General features: G+C 42.5%; 3 protein-coding genes across 8 annotated transcripts in view; 2 read left to right on the plus strand and 1 right to left on the minus strand.

Annotated features, from left to right (window-relative positions):
- The window catches only part of akap12b (A kinase (PRKA) anchor protein 12b), a 39,518-nt gene extending 30,333 nt beyond the window's left edge, over positions 1-9,185 (plus strand). For both annotated transcript variants that reach the window (XM_056428735.1, XM_056428736.1), the window contains 2 exons: positions 1,781-5,620; positions 6,872-9,185. In XM_056428735.1, coding sequence (XP_056284710.1) covers positions 1,781-5,616 — 3,836 coding nt within the window. In that variant the 3' untranslated portion in view covers positions 5,617-5,620; positions 6,872-9,185. The remainder of the gene's footprint in view (positions 1-1,780; positions 5,621-6,871) is intronic.
- Positions 9,186-9,266: 81 nt separating this feature from the next.
- zbtb2b (zinc finger and BTB domain containing 2b) lies at positions 9,267-22,470 on the minus strand. 3 transcript variants are annotated; one of them, XM_056428745.1, is made up of 5 exons: positions 22,398-22,470; positions 20,998-21,191; positions 17,584-20,620; positions 14,570-14,750; positions 9,267-13,931 (listed from the first exon to the last, which is right to left on the minus strand). In XM_056428745.1, exons 4-5 carry the CDS (start codon positions 14,740-14,742, stop codon positions 12,509-12,511), a joined length of 1,596 nt encoding a protein of 531 aa, XP_056284720.1. In that variant the 5' UTR covers positions 14,743-14,750; positions 17,584-20,620; positions 20,998-21,191; positions 22,398-22,470; the 3' UTR covers positions 9,267-12,508. The 3 variants fall into 3 exon arrangements, with proteins under 3 accessions (XP_056284720.1, XP_056284721.1, XP_056284722.1); XM_056428746.1 differs by having other exon boundaries at positions 20,973-21,191; XM_056428747.1 differs by lacking the exon at positions 20,998-21,191 and having other exon boundaries at positions 22,398-22,437.
- armt1 (acidic residue methyltransferase 1) lies at positions 21,217-25,168 on the plus strand. 3 transcript variants are annotated; one of them, XM_056428750.1, is made up of 5 exons: positions 21,217-21,660; positions 22,049-22,154; positions 22,272-22,513; positions 23,056-23,221; positions 23,571-25,168. In XM_056428750.1, the coding sequence occupies exons 1-5, from the start codon at positions 21,599-21,601 to the stop codon at positions 24,357-24,359; spliced, it is 1,365 nt and encodes a 454-aa protein (XP_056284725.1). In that variant the 5' UTR covers positions 21,217-21,598; the 3' UTR covers positions 24,360-25,168. The 3 variants fall into 3 exon arrangements, with proteins under 3 accessions (XP_056284725.1, XP_056284726.1, XP_056284727.1); XM_056428751.1 differs by lacking the exon at positions 21,217-21,660 and adding an exon at positions 21,691-21,911; XM_056428752.1 differs by lacking the exon at positions 21,217-21,660 and adding an exon at positions 21,691-21,911 and having other exon boundaries at positions 22,276-22,513.
- Positions 25,169-25,251: the final 83 nt, after the last annotated feature.

The raw sequence follows: 25,251 nt of genomic DNA on the forward strand, positions 1-25,251 counted from the left end.
CAATTAAAAAAACAAAAATGTCATGCATTCTGGATTCATTACAAATCAACTGAAATATTGCAAGCCTTTTATTCTTTTAATATTGCTGATTATGGCTTACAGCTTAAGAAAACTCTAAAATCCTATCTCATAAAATTTTAATATTTCCTCAGACCAAGTAAAAAAAGATTTATAACAGCTGAGTGTTTGTCAAGGCTCAGGAAACCCTGCAGGTGTTTCAAATGTTTGACAATTCAAGTGATTTGTGTTATAAATCTACTTTTAACTTTCATGATATTCTAATATTTAGAGATAGGATATTTGAGTTTTCTTAAGCTGTAAGCCATAATCAGCAATAAATCAGAATAAAAGGCTTGCAATATTTCAGTTGATTTGTAATGAATCCAGAATGCATGACATTTTTGTTTTTTTAATTGCATTACAGAAAATAAAGAACTTCATCACAATATTCTAATTTTCTGAGACAGTCCTGTATATATATATAAGACCATATATAAGACATGGGCGTGCCCTCACTAATAACATTAGGGTATGAAAGCATGTGTTTATTTTATTATACACATTTAGTGTGAATTTCAGTTTGGTGAGGTTTTAATCTCATTTCTAGAAATAATATTCTTTTCATTTTAAATGTAAAATATTCTAGGAATGCAGTATGCCTATAATTTAGGGAAAGGATGTGGACAGATGTGGGCGCATAGTTTGACATTTTTATGTGACACCAAATCCAAGAATCATCTTTCACAGATGTATTTACACATTGTATCCAAACTTTCATAGCAGATGAAAGTGTTTGGATTTTTTGTATTTAAATTTTTTTTATGCTCCTAGTTTTTTACACAACATTTTTGTAAAAGAGGTACTTCCCACAGTTCTGCAGGGGTTTAAGGAGTGCATGTGTGTCTTTGTGTTTCCCAATGTGTGTAATCGGGTAAGCTGATAGCTAGGCATTAAAAGTCCTAGGCATTTGTTTTGAGAGTCCAGGGGTATCGGATGTGAGGTTTTCCAGACTGTAGTTGAAAGGCAGGGAAAAGAAGAAGAAAAGCTTTAAACACTGGCAGGTCGTCATCCCCCTACGCCTGCCTCTGTCAAAACACAGATACACATGGCCGGCAGACGGCTTGTGTACGTGTCGCATGTGTGTGTTTGTCTCTAATCTCAGCTGACAATGCAACATTTGTTTTAGATTTGTGCAACTACCTGGGAATTACCCACAGTAATGGTGGTTGCCAGGTCGTGTTATAGGCCTGCTCACATGATTTGGTTAAATAGTTTCCACATTTCCTTGAGCATTTCACTCATTGTGTAACTTTTTCTACAGAACTCCTATTGGGGATTTCTGTTTTATTTGTTGAAATAGTTAAACCTTAAAAACATGTTTGGCATGTTTACATAGCACAGGATTAGCTTGGTAAAATTACTATCTAATTGTCTAATAATCCATTTTGTCTTCAAATGCTTTATAAAATCGGTCAGGATCACAGCAAATCCTTTCTATACAACGTTTCTGATTAAATGCAGATGGCAATGAGACATTCTCCTGGTTTTAATAGAGTTTCTCCTCCATTAGGCACAGATATTTTTTATTGAACACAGATTTCTGTCCTAATATGATAAATTGCATGTTACAAATTGTAGCTCTGGGCAAAGCATTTTTTTAAGGGTGAATATTAAGTGATCTTTCTGTAACAAATTAGGAGCTGTAAGTTGTAAAACTAAAGCGAGAAAACTCATAAATACTTTATAAAACTTCATCAAATACTTTTTTTTGTCATTTCAGTTGGCCAGCCTGATGGTGTGGCTCAGAAAGAGGAGGCTCCTGAGACGATGGACACCATCCAGGGGGAAGTGGCTCCACAAGTAAATGGCGAGAAAGTGGAAAAAGACTCTCCTGATGCCAATGACATCTCAGCTGTTGAGGAAAAAGCAGCGGAGGAGAAACCCGAGGATGCCAGTGAAGTGGGCTTCAAGAAGATTTTCCGCTTTGTGGGCTTTAAGTTCACACTGAAGAAAGACAAAAGTGAGGAGAAAGATCCTGTGAAGCTATTGACAGTCAAAGATAAAGAAGAAGAAGGACAGGAGGTTGGTGTGACTGATGAACCTACAAAGAAGGAAGAAGCTGCCACTGCCGAGGAGAAGAGCTCCACTAAAGAAAAGGAGGCTGATACAGAGGCATCTACTGCTGAGGCTGAAGCCATTAAAACTGACCAATCTGAAACCATCAACACCCCGGCTGAAAATACAACTGCTGAAGCTGCTGATGAAGGAGCTGAGAAGGAAGGAGAGACCACCATGTCCCCCTTCAGGAAGCTCTTCAGCGGAGGACTTTTCTCTCACATGAGAAAAAAAGCCAGCATCAAGAAGCCAAAAGAGGAGGAAGACAAGGAGGCAGCTGTTGAGGAGGAGACACCTAAGACAGAAGATGCTGCTGCTGCAGAAGAAAAGGAGGAGAAAGATGAGGTTGACCAAGAAACTAAGGAGGAGGCAACTCCAGAGGAAGTGAAAGCAGAGAGTACCCCGGAGCCAGAGGTCAACGTTGAAACCCCTGCAGCAACTACCGATGAGACCAAAGCAGAACCGAGTGCAGAAGAGGAGAAGGCTCCGGCAGAAGTGACTACTGAGGCCGAGCTGCTATCATCACAAGAGAAAGCCAAGCCCCAGGGAAGCCCCCTGAAGAAGCTTTTCACTGGAGCCGGCTTAAAGAAGCTCTCAACTAAGAAACAGAAGGCCAAGAAAGACACTGAGACGAAGCTCACTGAGTCTGGGGAGCTTCAATCCTCCACTGAGTCGGCAGAGAATCCAAAAGCTGACAGCGGGCCCTCCTCTCCAGAGGGAGAGCATGTTATTGCTGCAGAGGTGACCCAGAATGAGTCGAGGCAAGAGACTGATGGAGAAGTTGCCTCTGATGGAGAGAAGAAAAAAGAGGGCATCATTGCCTGGTCCTCCTTCAAGAAACTAGTCACACCCAAGAAGCGTGTGAAAAGGTCCTCTGAGAGCGAAGATGAAGCCACGGGTGAGAAACCAGCAAAGTCAGCCACCCTGTCCTCTTCAGAGAGTGCCCCATTAGCAGATAAGAGTGTTGAGGAGGAGGCCAAGGAGGATAAAACAACCGAGGAGGAACCAAAGACCGAAAACACCGAGAAACTGGTCAGCAGCACAGAGGAGCCCAAAAAGAAAATGGACACTTCAGTCTCCTGGGAGGCTCTAATGTGTATGGGTGGGCCCAAAAAGAAGACGAGGAGGACCTCTGATTCTGACGACGAGGAGACCAAGGTTGAAGAGGAATCGGCAGCGGCAGCAGCACCAGCACCAGCGATAGAAGAGGAGCAGGTGGGCAAAACTGAGGCTGCCATTGTTAGTTCCCAAACCACAGATAGTGATGGGGAAGTTGTTTCCTCCACTGAACCTATAAGCCCCCTTCCTGAGAAAGAGTCCACTTGGGGCACACTGAAACGCATGGTTATGCCAAAGAATAAGGTCAAAGCAGAGGAAAAGCCAGAGGAGACTACAGAACAAGTCCAGTCAGACAGTGAAGCACCAAAAGATGAGTCGTCTTTCTCTTTGAGGAAGCTCTTCCCCGGACGCAGAAAGAAGAAGGCCGAAAAACAAGCTTCCACTGAACAGGGTGACGAGGACTCTGACACCCCAGCTGTGGTTCCTCTCTCAGAGTATGCAGAACAGGTTGAAGCTGTAGAGGAAGCGCCAGCCAAACCTGCCGAGGTCCAGATTACGGTATCCAATGAAGATAGAGCTCCTTCATGGATCCCAGCTGTTGTCAAAGACGGTGACGATAACCACGATCAGCTGAGTGACATTCCAGAGGAGGCGGAGAATGCTGCCACGCCAAAGTCTGTTGATACCGACATCGCAGAGGATGAAACTGAGGACAAGGAAAATCTCTCTCTCGAAGTTCCCAAACACACAGGGTGCAGACTGTCCACAGCTGAGGTAAAGCTTTTTACTCCAGCTTCATCTGCACAAACTACTCCTGTTCCTCAGGGACCCGCGCCAGAGAACGCACAGGAGGTTATGGAGAGCATCCAGGCCGAAATAAGTGGAATTCCACTCCAGACAAATGTGGCTGTTGAAGACGTACCAGTTGAGGCAGCTTCTGGTGAAACAGAGTACGAACCACCAACTGAAAATGTCGAGTCAAAGACATGCACCACCCTGGAGCTGCATGCTCTTGATGAGGCCGTGGCTATCTGCACTGGCCTTGGAACCGAGGAGATTGCCAAAGTGGCCTTGGAGAAACCTGTGACGCCCATCGTAGAGCCTGTGGTCGTGACCCATGATGGTGTAGTGACAGAGGTGTCACTGGAAGAGAAGTCAGAAAGTACAGAACAAGTCATCGTTGAAGAAAATGCCATTATCAATGCCGAAGTGCACCAAGTGGAAACCACCGAGCTTGGGTCTGTTGTTGAAAGTTCACAGAGTGACATGTCAGCCAGTCAGAGCCATGAACCCGAGATTGAGAAGATTGTAATCAGCGCTGTTCAGGTGTTTTCTCAAATGATTCAGCCTCCCACCATGAACTCTCCTAAGGATGCCGTTACACCAACACGTGAAACAGCTGTTTGCACACAGAGCGTCGAAGTCACCGAGCCATCTGTGGAAACCAAGGAGGTGGAAATGGTTCCGGAGCAGCTTGCGCCAGCGAGTGTGGCAGCTTCAGACATGGTTGCCATGGAAATGACATCTGAGGCAGTCGTCGATGAATCGGTCCAGATGCAGGAAACCAAGGAGGAGGGTGAAGTTGAAGAGACCACTCAAACAGCAACGTCAGAGATCAGTGCAGTCACCGAGCAGTCCAGCAACGATACGAAGGAAGCTACGGTCGACGTCCAGCAGACCAGTGAAATTGAGGCTCAGAGCATCGTCATTGCCCTGGCTGTCATTCAGGATGCCGTGGATAAAGTTTCAGAAGAAGTGCCTGAGTCGGAAACGCCCACCATCACGACACCAGTCCAGGCTGTAGCAACAATAGAGGAGGAGATTGCCATGGAGGTCATTGACCCAATGCCAGTAGAGGTCACAGAGAGCCTTGAGGTAGAGGAGAAGAAGGTAGTGAAAAAGTTGCAGAAAGCTAGAGAGGTCAAAGTAAGTGAAGAGATTGTAGTGGAAGAAGTTGAAGAGATAAAGGCAGAGAGTCAGACAGGCGAGGAGCTTGAACAGGTGAAGGAGGAACAGAGCAAAGAAGACGAAGAGGTTCAGGAATCAAGTGTAAAAGAAGCAGCTGAGGAAGTCGAACCACAATCAGAGGAATCCAAGTCAGAGCAGGACAGAGAGAATGTGCTTGAGATGCACATGCCAGTCCAAGTGGTGCTGCAGACAGCGCAGGTGCTTGAGGAGGCGTCAGTGGAAGAAGAGGCGGCGGTCGAGTTTGACTGCAACGGTTCTGTGGCTGAAACCGAAAGCAAACTCTCGGCGCTGTCAGAAGAACCCCAAGAGACGGCTTCAGCGGAGGTTTCCGCTCCGAGCCAAGTCACTGAGGCCGAGGCACCGGTAACACCGTCGGGAAAGTGCGCAGAAGTGATGGCGCAGGTGATGGAGGTGATCGAGGAGGCCGTGAAGGAGATCGAGCCGGTGTCCACGGAGATCACGGCATCATCATGAGCAGGTGAGACTTACAGCATGGGAGGGGAATTGTTTGTGACGGCAGGTTTTAATTTGAACAAATCATGATGCAGGTGATCAAGATGTAAAGTAAATGAAAGACGTGCTTTTTAGTATTTCAGTATTGTAAATTAGAGAAGAAAAATTCCGTTGTTGGCCTATCAAACAATCTTCTTATAATGGCTTTTTTGAGACATCAATGGGCCCCGCTTTTATTAGGGAGTAGGGGAGGGGATTTGCCCACTGACCAGATGAAAAAGCTTTTGTTCAGGGTATGAGTAACCAGGGGACCTTTGATATCAAAGTAGGAATGCCGCCGTTGACCCCTTTTTGTATGCCGGGGTCTTAAAGGGAAGCGGTGTGTGAGGGGCAGATGAACTTGTGCTGAAAGACTGATTATGAATCCTCCGCTCCCTCCTTACTGTTTTCCTTACATCACAGACTCAGTAGGGAGTCAAGAAACCATGTCAGAGTACGCATTTATTAGATTCAATTACAAAGTCTCAAAGGGCTCACGTGTTTTTCTGTTTATTTTGCCTGGATTATGTCTTCACTCTGTAAAGGTTAGAACATTTTAATGTGCAGCAAGGTTTTAGGGACACACTGTTATCTAATCTTACCAATGTGGAGGAGGGAGGAGAAACTGGGCGAGGTTCACTTTGATATTTATGACGTTGTCAGGCAGCTTTGCAGCAGAGGAAAGTCTGGAGAGGGATAGCAATGGGAGATAACAGCAGGAAAGAGTTTGATTAGTTGCAGCAGCTTAATAGCAGCATTACATCAGCAGCCATTTCTCACGAAGTATGTACTCATTAGCAACCCTTGAATTGGGGTGGTATATAACTATGTAATATATATATACATGGTATAAAATTCACTTTTTTAATGTAATACTTTGTTCATATATCTAGATGTATTAATACTGCCACATACACAACATATTAAAATAAGTACGATATGAACTGATAGCAGCCGGTCCCAATAATAATATGCTCACATTGTTTCAAGCAGGTTTGGAAAAAGACTTGCACATCCTGAATCGGTACAGCCAACTAATGTGTCAGTCACTTATGTCCCTATTGCATGGACATGAGAATGATCTAATATCATATTAAAATACAGTTATTTCATTTTATTCTGGTCCTCCCATACTAAAAAGATGGACTAAGATGTTTCCAAATGCAATGTCAATCTCAGATAGTTTCTTTTGTTTCTTTTTGTCCTAATATCTTGTTTCTGTTCCTCTCCCCCGCAGTTGCACGTACAAGGCTGATGCCTGGGAGACACACTGTTCCGGGAAGTGAGTGATGAGGGAGCGAGAGAGATAAAAGAGAGAGAGAGGCTGCTCTGTGGTAAAACACAGAAGGACTGAGTGATTGAGCAACACGCTCCACCATTCTCTCTACCTCCCTTCCACCCTGCAGCCCTGTCACCACAACGTGACGTCCCACCTCCATTTCCTCATCCACTCACTCTCACACACACACACACACACACACACACTTACTTACGCATGTCATGTGCCTCAGAAGCATCCCATTCGGCTTGTAATCAGTGTGATGTATGTTCGGTATCTCGGCCCCTTTCCATAGTCCTCTCTGCATACGACCCCCAGGTCGAGTGTGTATCTGTTCTTTTGTGTGTGTGTGTGTGTGTGTGTGTTTGTCCGTGTATAGTAGGGAGAGTGAGATAGTGTCAGAAGGTGAAGAGATGGAGGATTATTATCGTGTATATTGTATTTATATTTGGGTATTCTTTCATTCATCTGTAATTTTTTTGTTTTTTTGTTCGGACATTGTTGCCTTGATGGTTTTTTAATTCCCACATTAAGCTGTGATACATCGGGTATTCTTTTGAGCAACATTATGACTAAATTTAACAAAACAAATGTGAGACTGTTGCATGCAAGTGGCCAGTGTATCACAGCTTCTAATAGTCATACTCAATGATTATTTTAAGACTCTGTAGCAATTAACTACAAACTAAACCATGGTACAAGTGCGTCCACTGACAGTTAGTGATGACACAGCAGAAAACAAAAAGAGGGCAGAGAGTGTGATGATATCACCACACATGCGTCACACATTCTCTTGCCACAATGTGTTTTCACTCTGCACCACAACAAAAATACTTAATAAGCTTCATGTGGATAAGACCATCAATCACTGCCTGATAAACTGTGAAAAATACATTGTTACACATTGTTTCATGAAATAATACAATAAAATACTATTTTAACACCCTCATTTGATAATGCTGCAGAGATATTTGGTAAACAGTGACATTCAAAGGATACATTAGCCATTTTTTGACACTGGGGGAGTCAGACTGGGTAGAGACGGGCGTGTTAGGAACACTTACAGAGCCTATCATGCGTCAGTGTTTAAAGGCCATGTTTCTGTTACATACTGTATGTATTATTTGCGTCTGGCAAATTAACATTTAACACCTTCCTTACTACACTATATTTAAATGTATTGATTAAAGTAAAGACAGTTTGTTGATGCCCTCTGGTGCCTACAAAAAGTAGTGCACCCTTTAGTTTTCAGTTGATGGTGACGTTTGGGCTTCGACTGGGTGATTAAATATGAAAATGTTCAATGCAGTCTGAGGGTACCTGCTCTTATGTCATGTTCTTCACTCAGCATGATTGTTCAGGTTAAATAATCTGGCACTGTTAGAGAGGCACATACACTGACTGCATGGTGCCAGAATAAAGATAAACTCATTCTACCTTTAATTTAAAAGCCAAATTGAGTTAGGCTCAATCATGGAGTCACGGTCTTTTCATTGCTCACAGAATAAGACACAAGTTGCATCTAATTTAACTCCAGAGCATCAACTCAGCTGCTTCGAGTCACACGTAAAACCTAGGTCACAAGGTCAGGCCTTATGTTGCAAGTCCATTGGCAAAGTGGAAGATGTTTTCAGGTGGAGGAACATCCGAAACATTTCTGGGGTCCAGTTTGACCACCATAGTGACCGTGAGCTACACTTGCATTTGTTTATGTCCTTACACATTTTGCAAACCTGCATTGTGTCAGTCATTCAGCCATATTTAGAAACATCTGCGAGTGCTTCTGTGATAATTTTAATTTGACACGAGCAGCTTCAGAGGCCCACATCTCACTCAGCGTTATGACCAAACAAGAGAAGGAAGAAGTGCGGACCGGTTAGGTCACCGCTTTCCTTTACTTTGACTCTGGAGAACGTTTTACATCAATTCATGCTTTATGAAAAATATAAATGATTACAAAAAGACAGTGAGCTAAAGACTTTTGCTATATTGTTGCATAATGTAAAGCATTTGGTTGTGGCACCCACCTGCTTCAGCCTGCTTTCTGTAACACACTTAACTGTGAATCTGTTAACATTTGTACAGATTGTATACCTACTGTATGTACCTAAAATCATATTGTTGTAATATTAACCAATAACCTGCAGCCATTTCGCAAAATATTCATGTAGCATGGTCTTAATTGTATTTTATATTTTCCAAGCTGTTAATAGTAAGGATAGAGAACCCCGTCTATATTTCATTCAATAAAGGTAGAGAAAATTGCTCTGCATCTTGGACTCATCCCTAATTAATGAGAAATCTGTTGAATCATTTTGTTATCGTGAAGACTGGAGAAAAAAAACCACAACTATTTTTAAAAAACATGTCTTTATTGTTCATTCTTCAGTGAAAAAAACCTAAATTGTTTATACAGAAGTTTACTCACATTCCTGAGAACACATATTGATCACAGATGGGCATTGGGCAGGACGATCGGGGGTTTGAAATGACATCATTGTTTTTAGAAACAGTGGACAGAAAAGACAATGACGACGTTCTCCTCTTCCTGAGATACGGCGATATTTAAACACCCACATACACAAACCAATAGGTTACAAGACTGGTGTGGCAGAAGGACAATTACAACTTTGAAATGAGGAAGGATTTAGACTTTTCATAAAGCTATGCATCTTTCTGTGCACCAATTGAGCTCTGAGAAATGAATGTCAGTAGTACATTTCAGTTGCCCCAAAGAAAAAGAAACATGGGAGACAAACAAGAATCCTTCCATTAGTCAACACTTAACACTTGCAAGAAGAAGTTCACCGCCATTTGGGATCTTTTCTTCTTTTATTTTTAACCAAAATGTGATGGCATATTGATTCATGGTATAATTATTGAAAACCCACAGCCCAGAAATACTACTTCAAATTGGACAGCCTTCTCCCTCGACCTGAGTAGACAAATAAGAAAAACAGCTCCATCTAGCTCATCACTGGGCTCATTGCATCAAAGCAGCAACATAGGATTCAAAGAACAAGAATACCAGGTAAACCAAATCAGAACTGGGCCTCATCCTCTCGGTCACAAACCCTGACTTGAGGCTGAGGCTCAAAAGAAAAAAGATGCATGTTATACTAGGGATGGGTATTTTTTTGTATATGTTCAGAAAATAAATACTAAAAAGATGGAAACTAGTCAATAAATCCCACAAAGACTACATTTAATAATACTTTCTACAATACACATGAATGAGCTTCTGTGTGGCTTAGTTAAAAACTGCTTTAAAATTATTTTGTGAAATATATATGACTGACACTCTAGATTAGTCTTTTGGATTGATAGCTTGTTCTCTGGGATAAAAAGCTCCCGTCGCTGCGTCAGGCAGAAATGTGGGAGACAAATGTCAGACTAAAACATCTATTCGTTCTTTTGCATTCTAATGGTTAGTATTGGCTGCAAAGAAAGGCAATGCTGTTGCAATAACTTTACCATGCAGAATTTATTTTCCACTAGAAGGAACAATAACAATATTAAAACAGTTTCACAAGCCTCCCTAAAATATCATTCATAATAAAATCCAGGCTGCAAAGTAAAAAACAAAAAAAAGTAAAAATAAGAAATAAACAGAAGACAGCAATACTTCAAAACTTGAATAAACTTAACCATCTCAACCCGAGGTGCCCAATTGAGAATTTTGTTCATGAATTCCTATTATGCTTTTGTTACACTTGACATGTTTCAGCATGAGAAATCACACAACTGCTTCACATTAACTCAACAATTTAACTCTTAACTTTCACAATTTCCAGTCATCAGTAGTTCTTAGAAAGTGTCTGTAATCCCAAACAAGGGATGTCCTTCTAAGTTACTATTAATGGCATCTTTCATATTCACACAACACGTATGTGTCCAGACAGTCGAGTATAGAGATACCCTGTCATTTCCTCTTTCGTATTAAAGCTAACCGTCCCCGTGTCGCACCGTCATCCCTGCCTGAGTTCATATGAACTCCATACTGACAGGTGGATCATTCTTACTCCAGCACATCTGCATCACAGAGGTGTCAACATGTTCACCGGCATTATTTCTTCCATGTTTTCTAGAAATGACTACTTCTGAAACTACTACTTCCTTTTCCGATTTGTTAAAGAACAAATATTAATGTCAGACAGTCTCAACAATACAGAGAAAATGTTTCCCTTTACACACAAAAATAAGAAGACGGTTAGAAATAAGAACGCATTTGGCAAAGTGAAGATACTTAAAATGCCAAATATGTGTTTTGTTATTCTAACATATTTTAGCCTATTTCTTTAAGAAATGATCATGCCCATTCCTTTTACATAACATTTTACTAAACCAAATGTAATCCTAGTTTGAAAGCCATTCGTCTCATAATATACATAAACCGTTGCAATATAAAGTAATTTTTTAAAATATATAATTGTATTTAAAATTAGAAAAGCATGTCAAACAGAAATGATGGGCTTCTAGGAGCAGATTGAAACTAATTATATAAAGACAAGCTGTACAATGTTGTATAGGACAGCCTCTAACCAAGGTGTGTGTGTGTCTGAAGAAACATGCTGCTCCTTCAACACGAGATATACAACATAAGTAAAAATGGAAAGTAAACTAGAATCAAAAGGGCTCAACTGTAAACACAAGGAACACTTTTGCTTGTTGTGACCAATTTATTTAGTGGCCCAACTCTAGTATGAAGAGCAATTGTGCTTTAATTAGATGTACGGTCACAGGAACCATAATTACACTAGCAGTCAAGAAAACAGAGTAACAACTAAACTACCAACAACTAAACGGTTGCTGAGAAGGATGAAAATAATGGTAAATACTTTACTATTCAAGTTATTCATTCTGCCGAGCATAAACAACCCAAACACGAGTGGAAGACGTGTACTCTCCTGCATATCAGGCAGCTACTCAAAAAAGGGCACAGATTGTCTCGGGTATGAATATGTTGTGTACTTTTAGCTGGAATCATAATCTCTACCTGACCTGCAGAATAAGTCTCTCATTTGTGGCCATGAAAAAACAACTCTACTGTGCAGCCGCTTCTCCTCCTCAAATCTAGCACAGCAAACTCATCTCACATGGTGCGGCCTCCGGAACCGTCTCAGCTTCCTCTTCCTCTTAAACTCAAAGTCTGCCTATGCAGCCTGACCACAACTGTAGCTGTTGAGGCAAAGGAAAAACAATGTTGTGCAGCCTGAAAGTCTAATACTAATGAACACCAACCATAGAACGATTGGATGAAACAAAGTATTAGTTACTTCATCCCCCTTATTGGTAATTTAGCCTCAAGTCAAATGGTAAAGTTATGTGTTTCTTTATTGATGTTAGACTGAACTCCAGAGATATAGGGGATTTACATCACTATTTAATTTTCGCTTTGAGGACCATAAATGTCCAAAATACTGTAACCCCCACTCCCACCCCCCATTCAACTCATGGAAAAAACACTTTACTGTTTTCGTAGGTTGAGGAGCTCAAACATACATACCCTGACTAACTTCACCTTCAGCTTACCTATTAACCAGAATTTAGAAAGTAAACATACATGTTAAAAAGGACAAATAGAAAGTGTTGGCGCTACTCTACGAGGATCTCCTCAGTCTTTATGGGTTCCAGTGGGGTGCCGGAGTTGGACAAATCAGAGCCGTCATCTTTGGAGTACTCTTCACGCTGGAGCAGCATCAGCGCGCCCGCGTTTCCCTGCAGCCCCACCAATCCCCCTTGCGTGAAGCACAAGTGTTTGATCACCTCGTTGGGACTGGAGAAGGTGGTCGCACAAATGTTGCACTTGTAAGGCTTCGCTGAGCCCAGGAACATCGCCTCCATCTGGCTGCTGTCGTCGCCTGCGGCGCACAGCTCCATGCTCTGCCGGTCCACCATGGTGTAGGTGTCGGCCCCCTGGTTCAGGCACACGTGGCGGGCCGCCTGGTTGGCCCGGCAGAAGCTCTTGCCGCAAGCGCTGCATTTGAAGGGCTTGCCCGTGTGGATGTACATGTGTTCGCGCCAGTGGCTCTTCTGAATGAACTTGCGTCCGCAGGTAGAGCACTCGTACTTCCTCCGCTTCACTTCCCTGTCCAAATCGGCGCTCTCTAGGTTGTCGATGTCCGCAATGTCTGACGGAGGCGGTGTGTCTGCCTGAGAATTCAACCCTCCTCCCACGCCCCAGCCGGAAGTGGACACCTCTGCTCGTGGGGAGTCCGAGTTGGTTCCAGAAACGGGCGTTTGCTCGTTGTCACTGATTAGCTCAACTGCTGGAGTGGCAGACATTAAACCTGACCCTGCCTTGCTTCCCTTGAGGACCCGGTCTAACGCGAGCATGCTGTGTTCTGCAGTCATGACAGGTGAGAGTGCATTGCTGGGCTCAGCCTGCGCCTGCTGTAGAGCATGGGTATGTTGGAGGAGATGCTCTCTCAGCAGGCTTCTCTGGGTGAATCGAGTCCTGCACAGATGACAGGAGTAATGCTTCCTAAAGGAGGAGTTCCTCTTCATGATGCTGGGCTTTACATGAAGGATGGCACTGGCTGAGGGGCCACCTGCACTTTGCGAGTCCATCTCCCCCTCCTCAGCTGTAGGCTTGGTGCCACTGGTCGAGGCCTCCGCGTCTGGGGGAGTGGCAACGAGCTTGGACAGTAAGGAGTTGGCGTATGAAGCCGTGGCAGCCGGTGTGGATAGAAACTTCCCCTCTGAGCTCAGCTGCTCCATGTCAAAAGGAGCAGAGAGCTGCTGCCGAGAGGCCACTCTGGCTGACAGCCCTACCTGTTGGTCAGAGATCTGGATGCCGTAGAGAGAGGTGGAAAGGTTGATGCTGTGCTGCTCAGCGTGGGAATACACAGACTGGCTGGCCTCCTGCAAGAGTGGATAGGCGTGCAAGAATCTGACCCCCTGCTCCAGCCGTGCAGGGTCTATCAGCTGGGGTGCGAGCTTGCCTGTGTACATCAGGTTGAGGAGGTAGCTGAAGATATCTGGCTGTATGTCAGCAGCCTTCAGACGCACACAATCACTGAAACGCAACAACATTACAGTTGATTAGTGACGATTGATGTTAGCCCCTCATTTCTTTGCTATACGAGGAGACATCTGTGTAAAGCCAGAGTTGGTAGTCTTCTTCAAAATAGCTTTTGTTATATTTGTTAAAATACTCTTTACATCCCAACAGCAAAAACAATGATTTCATTAATTAATCAAATGATGTAACAAAAAGGACTGTTTTACGCCGACCAATCAATTCAGGCTTAAGGCCTTTTTCGGTTGGATAAGTCTAAAAATGTAGCATAATCTTGATAATTTTTTTAAGATTGCCGTTCCTAGCATTAGGTTATTGGTCACATGTTGTTGACATCTTGCATGTGAGGCATTATCAGGGCGCCAAAGACACCTAGTTTTAATCTTAATGGCCTTACAGACCCTCCAATTTGTCACCTCATTGATTAAACAATGGCATTAGTTGTGGGTCGACACACTAAAAACATTTAGATACAGTTCAGTGCTCAACTACAGAGACAAAAAACGTCAATGTTTGACAACAAGAGAAGTGAGTGTTATTTTGACATGGCACCGCTTAGCTTTGGCAGCAGAATTTGGTGTTGGGTTTAAGTCTCTGTTGTGTCCGACACGCCGATAAATAAATGATTCCTGTACCTGTCCTGATGAATGAAGAGCATTCTGAAGTAGTTGGAGAAGGCAGCAAGGACGGCTTTGTGGGCTTTGAAGAAGACATCTCCGATCGCCACAGTGCAGTCGCACAGGAAGCCAAACTCCCTCTGAGCGTTAAGCTGCTGCAGCAGGATAAGACCATGGTTGGCCAACTCCATTCTTTAACCTGCACAAAAGACGCACATACACACACACACAAGCAGCAATGAGTTTCCTGTCTGGAAGGAGACCAGAGTTTATTGTGACCACAAAGTGTCAGGCTGATGGGGGTGATCTAACGACCTTGTAAAGGCTACTTTAACACAACAGCGAGGAGTCATTTTGTGACATTGGAGACTATTTATCAACCACTAATGTCAGACATTTATGCACATTAATGGTGCGACGAAGGGAAACAAAAACATCACAGTCTAATTTGTTTCACTGTATTGTACAAGTGGGTATTTGGACATGTTTTGCAGTGTAAATAGTTAAGAGTAAAACACAATGCCAACAATCTCTTATTATGAGAATACCATTCTAATATAATTCCGTTGGTCAATCCTTGATGGCGGTAAGGTCAGCACTAAACATGCAAGCTAATTACTGTGCAAAAGGGTCAATCTATTATATATACACCCCTCTAATGTTCATCCTGCTTTAATGGAGAGCAACAGAATTTGAGCTGCAGAGGTTTCTGGCCCTCAAATGGCAGTGAGAGACACTGAAAACCAGTAGATAAAATAGTTTGTTATCACTAATCTTAACTCTTTGAAGACTCTGAGGAAACATCCTTTGGCCGGCAGGACATGGTTTATATGGAGCCGTCCAAACACAATCTCAAGGGACATTTCAGAGCTATGTGCGTTCTGCTGACCAATAAGATGGGTGTTGTTGACCTTAAAGGTCACTGGAAGACTACAAGGGCTCCGGGCCATCACATGATCAGGGTTTTGGGTGTTGACACACATTCCTAAAGCAGAACTGGTTCTACCCCCCTTCAAAAGGAGAATGAAAACAGCCTGTGGGCAGGGCGAATCTCTTTTCTCCAGACCTTTCTCCACACCACAGAGCCTAAGGCACGTAGCTACGAAGACATCAGATGATGGCTACCTCAGCAGCCAATTTACCTCCAATAATTAGAATCAATACCTCTGCATATTCCCTGCTGTTGACAAAAACACTGATAAAGCACCCCTCTCATTTGCATTTCACCAGAGAGGTCAGAGTGCAAAGACATTGGCACTCCAGCGCTCCAGGAAAAGGCTAGGTTTCCGTATCTTGTGCCAGGCGTACGCAGCAACAGCAGTCACTCAAGATGCAAAATACCCAGCGTCAACCATGCGCTTGTCACATATAACTTTAAAATACTGCAGTTGTCAGGTTATTAGATACACCTAGCAAATAATGCAGTCTATTACAAAAGTTCTGTGTTATCCTGAGGTGAACACTTCCTGCTTCCATCTTCTTAAATGTGAAATGTGGTGCTTTCTGAATACATGTATTACAGTAAAGTTGATGATTATTGGGTTTTGGACTATTCACTATTTAAATAAATCATGAATATGTCACCTTAGTTCCTTTGAAATGATAGTTTTTACTATTTGACAATTTAGATAATAATAATCCAGAGACATAATTCCTACAGACTAAACATCTCATTATAATGCTATTTATGTCATTGAGAATAGACTGAATATTAGAACTACCGCTCAATACAATTCAGATGCAACATGGGCTCTGAATTTGTCATGAAGTTGAGCCAACACCGTTCAAAAACAGTTCAGAAATTGAAGAGTATAACCGTCATTGTTGTAGGATGTATTGCAGAGCTGTTAGTTGTATAAAGAAGTACATAACAACTTGAAACTGAGTTTACTCATCTCGTCAGTACAGTAGACTGAATGCAGCAGCTCACCCTCTCTTCGGCTTTCCAATACATTTAATAAACAAGACGTATTTTTATGAATGGTTGCACTGACTTACTTCATCACAACTCGTTAGCTATTACGGCCCTAATATTTAGATAAGTTAAAACGATAGAGAGCTTCACAGCTCTTTAAAAAGAAATCCAGATCTAAATGCAACATGTTGAATAGTATAATAAATATACATTCTTATTGCCAGTATATCCAAATAGCAATACGTGTCTCAACTAACATGATCAACTTTACACTAATTTCTTGTTAGAGCTTTTTACAAGTCTGTATCTCTTCTTTGTGTAGTTTGGATTGTTCCCAGTTGTTTGGATGTCAGATCACTTACTATGTTGTATGGGAGTATTTACATTGATCCAGAAAGACTTGTTTGAAACCTCCGGTACGGTTTGCCTCCAGCTTACCCGCCAACATGTGTGTTGGTTGGTGGCTCCACAGATCTTTTAAGATTTCTTAAAAGTAGTATAATGAATATGTGACTGCTTGACAATACTGTTAATCCACCGCACAGCTACTGATCATGTGAATTAAACTTGTATTCACACGATCCAGTCAGTTAACCTGCCATGTGTGATTCAACGCCGACTTGTTTGCAACAATAATGCACCGCCCCTGATGTGGCGTAGACACGTGGAATAGTTAGCTACTTCCGGAGAGATTTACTGTAATTCTGAATAAACACACGTTAAAAATATTCGTAACTAAAGCACGAGAGGACGGTAAGCATACAGCAGGAATAAAACGGAACAATTGTGAAAATAAATAAGAGATAGGAAGTATGCGACGCCCTGTAGCAGAGGACATAGCCTATAAAACGAGCGCGCCTAGACGGTTCCTTCCTCTGCCTCGGGTCTCTCGGTTGCTATTGCTAGCGAGAGAAAACGGACATGCGCGCGCGCACACCACACACACACACAAACGCGGGGAAAGAGAGCGAGAAACGCAAGGGGGGGTTGGTCACGAACGCGTTTCTTTTAACTTCCCCGTGGCAATTACAGTTGGTCGAGGCGCCCACAATTAACCAAATAACGTATCACCACCGGTAAACGAGCGAGTGAGTGTGTAGAAACAAACACCCCTTACCTGCTCTCCGGTTTAGACCCGTGGAGTTTGCCGTGTCGCCGTTGTTTGTTTGTTACCGGGGACTCGTCCGTCCTCTCTGGGCTCGCAGCGGCTTGTACTGTTGCTAGCGAACGCAGCATTCGTTGGCGGCGGAGAGGGTCGTCCGTCGTTGTTTTCCGGTTAGGGGTTTTACGTTACAATCACATGACTGTGGGTAAAAGCCAGCCAAGAAACAGCCGTTGTAAAAATCCGTTGAGCAAGGGGGCGGTTGAGTTAATGTTAATTTCCCGCACTGTAACCGCCGTGAGATCAACCACCGCTAGACGGTTTATTTTTATTTTTTTTGACAGCCGGTGAGTTTGAACATTAACAGCCAACAGCTACGCTGACTCACCGTGTGGTGGTTAATGCCGTTAACGACACGTTAAACATAAAAGTGAAGAGTGGCTCCCGAGTGTCGCTCACATACGGGCGTTGTTGACCCTCACCGAAATAACCAGAGAACATACAGTCGGATCACATTTTAATTTTTGGTTAATGTCAGATTACATATTTTAAATATATTTAACTCGTGGACATTATGGCCATATCAAAACAAGACTGCAGCCTTAAGACGAATATTAAGATATTCTTACAGACTATGTACAAATGTATATATGACCATTATTAAAGGATGTTCCCCCTTTTAATAACGGAGTAACAGAGAATCATGACATAAAACACATTATAAGGTCTCTACAAAATAATAAATGAATTGCCATTTACATGTAAAGTATATTTTACGTCACATCTCAAAACACTTTGGTATCAAAGTACATTTGGCTTTTCTCATATGTATGTTTAATTAATCTATTTTCTGAAGGTTTGATCTCAAAGACCAGTAGCCTATTAGGAGAGGCGGAGAATCAGACAATATACATTAGAGTTGCCAGTTTTGAGTGTAGTGATCGTGAGGCAGAGGCCCAACGTAATTTCCCTCTGACAATCATAAAATATAATGAATCATATATTATTAATTATGAATCCGATGGTTAATGCCTTGTTTTTTTAAATTTGTTTAGCTGAAAACCTGTAATTCTGATTTATGTTCTACTGTAGCTTTATCGCTGGTTAATTGAGACATAATGTTGGGAACAATGTAATGTGAAAAAGTAAAGCGACAAGACAAGTTTACAAATACAGCACAATTCATTATCTGAGGCAGTTGTAAAGGGTTTTATATACATTTAAGATATATAACTATAGCTTATCTAGCTCAATTTGTTTTTAGGGGAATGAATTCACCTGTGATGGGGCTATTGACATATTTATGAAGGGAGAATGTGATTTCCACATATTACATTAGCTCTATGACACAATATATTGAATACAGGTTCAACATATGTTTATACTAGCAAATATTGGTCCCTGGTAAACACTGGTTTGTAGTTTGTATGTGTCACTATTATGTTATTATGTTTTGATGTTGGACTATGCACTCATTTCCAAACACCCTGTGTGTAAAATGAAGGTAATAGCGCCCAAAATCTATAAACTGATCTCCAAAAAATACTTTGACTCTGCTGTTATGATGCACAACAGCATTTAACAAACATGCGCATGGGTTAACATAACCAAGAAGTGCCATTGACGACTGTAAGTTTAATAACCTTGAAAACAGCTAACTGCATTTTTGTGAGTTGTTTCTTTTGTGTGAAAATAGTAATTATAGCCGCTTCCTGTGGCCTACACTCCAAATGGGGTATTAAGTTACAGCTGTTATTTTGTGATCCCAACAAAGGGTTGCCGGCCTGTGAAACCCTTTTTTTTATTTATAGAAAAAAGTACCAGAATAGGGAAGGAGCACAGGTCTGGGAAATGGATTTCGACAAAACCACACATTGCCTGCACAAAAATAGTTGGAAGACCTTCGCACAAACGCACTTTGGAGTCCCATCAATATTTTGTCATCAGATGTTGCCCCATAGTGTAAACACCATTTCTTTTTCCAGACCTGTCATTACCGAGTTGCTTTTCAGCCTTAGGACAGGGAGTCCACAGGAGGACCAGATCACGGAAGTTGTAGCTCTGTAAACCCTCACCCGGCCATCAGAGAATAGGTAGAGGGTTTATTTGTTAAGGTCACAGGGATGGAATACATGGGAGTGGGCCGAAATGTCTCTGAAGCAGGGCCTGAGGACCTCAAAGTCTCTGTCTCGTCAACAAACAATAGATCTGATCCTCAAACTAATTAGCTAATAAAAATATAGGCCAGCGGGGGTAGGAAATGTTTCCCAAGCAAAACATTGATTGAGGCCACTTGTAGAGTAATAGTAGATGGTAGAAACTTCAGAACAAAAGCATGTTTTCTTTGCTGAAAGGCCCACAGCAGGGGTTTATTTAAAGAAGCAGATAAACTGTTACCACATGGCTCATTGTTTTTCATCAATAAGATCAATATATTTTCATCAACATTTTTTTTAGAATGCTCCACCATTAGGGGAAGTCTGTCTGTCCTGCTTGCGTCTACATATGGCTTTCTTATGCCTCATTAATCCTTCTCCTGCTTCCTTTTCTCCTTCAAAAGAGATGCAGACTGGACTTTCACATGACTGCCCTGTCACTGATTTTAAACTAAATGTATAATGCACAATGCATTTTTCCAAAAATACAGCGAAGACTGCATGAAATTCCTTAAAACGTAAAAGTATAGCCAAATTTACTCAGATTTGGCAATTTCCTGAGGTCACGGCACACTTTACACACGACATGTAGTTGCTCATGTCTACTGTAGCATGAGACGACTGCGTGGTGAGCTGAAACACCTGTTTAAACAGCGCCTTAACGTTAGCTCCCTCCACCCCCACCCCCACCCCCCTCATGGCCTGTTTTGAAACCGGAGTGGTGAGTCACTCCTTTCTCGGTTTAGAAAAACAGATCCGGCCAGGCTGGGGCCAGGCGGGGGGATGGGAGGCCGGCGGTGGATGAACACCGGAGGTGGACGCAGCTGGACTCCCACTCCCAAGGACCCCACATCCTGACAACGGCCCGTCGTGTTCCCATAGAGACGGGGGCTGATCTGAAAGTGGGAAAAACATCTCCAGAATGAATTGATATGCGTATTTTTGCAGCCTCGTAATCGCGGGTGCAGCAAATCAATTGGTCATGTTTTCAAAAAGAAAACCAAGAGTGGGGAGACCTTCCCGTTTACGAACTCCAAAATAGACAGTCAACCTTATAGGTTGACCTACTTAAGGCCAATGTCTTTTATTCTTTTATTGTTTAGACTAGTGTAATAAGCAACACAAAAAGTTCTCGATATATTTCTTGTGATGGATAGATTAATATTATGTTTTTTACGATACGTTTCACAGTACTGTAATAGTTAATATATTCACTAATATTCGGTCAGTATTTAATCAGGAACTCACTCGAGTAATGGTATCTTTCTCTTACCAAAATCATAGTCGTCTACCCCCGCCTGCTTTTCCCGCCAAAAGCCTCGGGGGGTGGGGGGTGGGAGTGTCGAATTCTGCCTTTTCTGAGCGAATTAATGTCTCCATGACAACCGTTGTTCTGGACGACCAGGGATGCTCGGGGTGCTGCCGCAACAACAGAGGACCATGCGCAATGCGGCAGCGCGTGTGATCCTGTTTGATCAACGAAACATATTTTTTTAAGTCTGTAACGCTGACGGCTCACTCGTGCTAAAGGTAGTGCGTTACCCTCAACGAAACAAAGTGCGACGTGTCAGTATATTGGCGGCCTTAACACGCATGGGACACACAACTTGCCAACTTTGCAGTTTAAGCACTGACCGCTAGATGGCAGCACTGTCTACTGTATAAAACCCAGGAGTACAAGGAAACCGGAAATACATTAACGTCTGAAACTCTTGTTACCAGAGAGGAATCTATACGCGTTATACAATCTGCTTCGCTGTATAAAGTCCACAGTCACACGTCGTGGTTGAGCCTGAAGCAGACCCCGAAACGTTGTTCCTGTCCAGGACATTTGAACGATAAAGTTTAAATTTGAACCGGGTTTTGCTGCTACGATGATGGCGGCTGATCGGACGGTGCCCGCAGTGCCCCCTTCACTGTCTGCTAAAGTGGTTGGGTACGTCTAACAACTCTTTTACCGTGTTTAATAATGTGGCTAACCGACATTACACTGCTGTATCGAAGCGCCTACGACTGTCGTGTTCAAACCAGCAGCAGTGTTAGCTTATTGCTAACAGACAACCAGGAAGTTGGTCATTAATTAACGTTTACTTAGTCTACACGTGCGAGCATATAATGTGGACTCGGTCAACTTTAATCCATTTGTTGTTCCAGCAAGTATCATTTCGCAGTTGAAAAGTCTACAAAGTAAGGGCTAACGTAAACTTGTCGTCTTGCTAGGTTAATTAGCTTGCTAGCTTACTGGTTCATACACCTGCTAATGTTGGAACGATAACACCGAGGAGGGTCAGTGTAACTTCAGAGTCTATATCGTTTCTCTGCAGGTCATTTGCCTATTTGACGGTGAGAGATAGACTGCCCACCATCCTGACTAAAGTTATCGATACAATACATCGCAACAAAAACAAGTTTTTTGAGGAATATGGGGAGGTAAGAATTGTTCTCGATTCATTTAATTTGAGTTGTTTTCATTGACTGGATTTTTTTCTTGAACTCATTTGACAACCTAAATGGTGTCTGCCTGTTTCCTATTTTACTTTTATACAGGAAGGTATCCGGGCAGAGAAACAAACGATAGCTCTGCTGTCTAAGATGAGAAATGAGCTGCTAACGGATAAGCCGGTTCTTGAACTAGCAGACGAACTGCAAGACACTCAGAGCTGGAATCTGTACCTGCAGAGACAACAGGACCTGCAAGGAGACCAGGATTCCGTCAGCTGGTTCAAGTCTCCATGGCTCTATGTGGAGTGCTACATGTATCGCAGAGTACAGGAGGCCCTCTGGCTCAAGTGAGAACTATTTTCATTGGTACCTTTTACTTTCCTCTTGACTGCTTTTGAGTATATTTATCTGCACATTATATTGCCATAGTTGTTCTTTGTCTATACATAATGTGTCACTTTTGAAAGCAAAACTATAGTAATTTAGGCATTTTAGTTTTTTGCTTTCACTCTGTTCTCATTATTAAAAGTCTTAAAGGATATTGTACCTCAAATGTGTTATTTATGATGAAAAGGGGACATATTGGAGCCTTAGAAGAAGTAAATGTGTAGTTGTCGAGCATAAGGGCTTTTACATTGTCATTCATACAATGATGGCATGGGCTATTGACCTGCCCATCAGGATTTATCTAATCATTCACACCCCGATGGCACAGCCTTCGGAAGCAATTTGGGGTTAGGGGACATGGACACAAACCAGAGGAGCCGGGGATCGAACCGCGTACCTTCTGATTGAGATACAATACGCTCTAACTGCTAAGCCCCTAAAATACTTAGGATCTTTTATAAGCTGTTCTAGTCATGCTTCTATTTGTTTCTATTCCTTTCAGTCCTCCCATCAGTGACTATGACATCTTTAATGAGGGAAAGACTCAGAGCTTTTTTGAGTCTCAGCAGGCTATGATGACCTTATGTACATACTCGGAGGGCGTCAACAAGAATATTGAGGAACTCTCCAGGAATCAGCTGCTTGAACATTTTAACAAACTGCTACAGGTACGTATCTTTAATACCAGCCTAATGCATAACAATCAAGTGAGTACAAGTAAAAGCCACCATATTCAACATTTTATTAAGAATGGTTCAAATTCTATGTAATGTGAACCCATTAGTTACTTAATACCGTTCTCTGTAGTTCCCCTTTTGTGGTCGATTATTTGGAGGATTTTAGGTTACTCGCATGTTTTAACCTCCTTTCCGGCTGCTGTCATTTTTATTGAAAAGACCGACAAATAATGATGAATGTATGAAGTCATATAAAATATCTCTGTTCATCCATTCCGTCATTTATTCTGTTCAGAATGAGTGGACCCATTATAATTGGTTTGTATTGAACTTTTCCTAGGTTTCTCTATGGGGGAACAAGTGTGATCTGTCAATCTCTGCTGGCCAAGACAACTCACAAAAGACCAGTCCAATAGATTCCCTGAACAGCCTGCAACCCTTCATCTTGGTGAATGACTCCAACATGGTTTGGGCTGCTCTTATTGCAGCTCAGAGGCCAGGACAAACCGAGAAAACCACCGCAGTCAGAGTGGACATCGTTCTAGACAATTCTGGCTTTGAGTTGTTCACTGATTTGGTCTTGGCAGATTTCCTGGTTTCCTCCCGCCTTGCACGTGAGGTCCATTTCCATGGCAAATGCTTCCCATGGTTCGTCTCTGATGTCACAGCTAACGATTTTCAGTGGACCATCCAGCAGACCGTGGCGGCCAATCACAAGTGGATGTCAAAGAGTGGTGTCCAGTGGAAGAGCCACCTGAAGGAGGGCGTGTGGTCCTATCATGATCATCCTTTCTGGACACAGCCCCATGAGTTTTGTGACATGGAAGCGGATGCACCTGATCTGTACGCGACCCTGCAGGGGGCAGACCTGGTGCTGTTTAAAGGAGATCTCAACTACAGAAAGCTGACGGGGGACAGGGAGTGGGCTCACACAGTGGGCTTCAATACTGCACTACGAGGTTTTGCGCCCGCACCACTGTGCAGCCTGAGGACTCTGAAGGCCAACGTTCAGGTCGGCCTGCAGCCGGGCCAAGGGGAAACGCTCAGCTCCCAAGATCCTGATTGGATGACCAGCGGCAAATACGCTGTCATTCAGTTCTCCAGCTCCGAGTCAGATCGGAAAGACTGACCTCAGAATCTCACTGGGAAGACGTGGAGTCATAAGAACATTACAGTAAGAAATACCATAAGAAGGCGTTCCCTGTTAAGCCATAAGACCATGTCTTTGATCCTCGTTGTCAGTTGGCACTGCATCATGAAATGTACAGTAACAGACATATTTGAGTTATTTTCACAATCTATTTGCACCGTGTCATACTTAAAATGTTAGCACTTTAGATCTTACTGTTTCCCCAGGATTTAAACAATTGTTTACGGTGACAAAGTTATCCTCTGAGGGAAATGGCTAATATGATGATGATTTTATATCAAATAGCTCATGTGTTGTGCATAATGTTTACAAGTTATGTAGATGCTATTAACAATTTTTGAGTTGGAATTGGGCTTTACTAATCTCTGTCCTAGAGCAGAAATATTTTTCTTTTTGCATGCAGTTGAGGAGAGTAATGATTAACGCAATATAGCTTTTTGTTTAACTGCTCAGGTTGTTTTCTTCTTGCATTCGGTGTCATTGATATATATATATGTGTATCAAAACATGCTCACTGCCATTTACATTCTGCTAAAGTGGATCATAACATTGTTTGATAACCTTTTTGCTCAGTTAGAAAGATGGTGGACTGTTATTGGGGCGGTGTAACGGTGACGATGTGCGCTTGTTTTGTTTAACATGGCAACCCAGACCTTCACAGATGATGTGAAGTCATCTAAATGTTCCACGTCAGTTCCTCCAGGTGATGTTAAATGGATTCTTCTGCTGGGTGAAATAATATAATATCCATTAATGGGTTTGATTTAATAAAGAATTGCAGAACTGTTCTTTCCCCACTGTCGTACTTTACAAACTTTATAGATGTGAGACAAGTAATCAACTGGCATAGTCGTCTCGTATATGAAACCTC

Source organism: Pseudoliparis swirei, chromosome 12, assembly GCF_029220125.1.
Source record: "Pseudoliparis swirei isolate HS2019 ecotype Mariana Trench chromosome 12, NWPU_hadal_v1, whole genome shotgun sequence".
NCBI classification, from domain to species: Eukaryota; Metazoa; Chordata; class Actinopteri; order Perciformes; family Liparidae; genus Pseudoliparis; species Pseudoliparis swirei.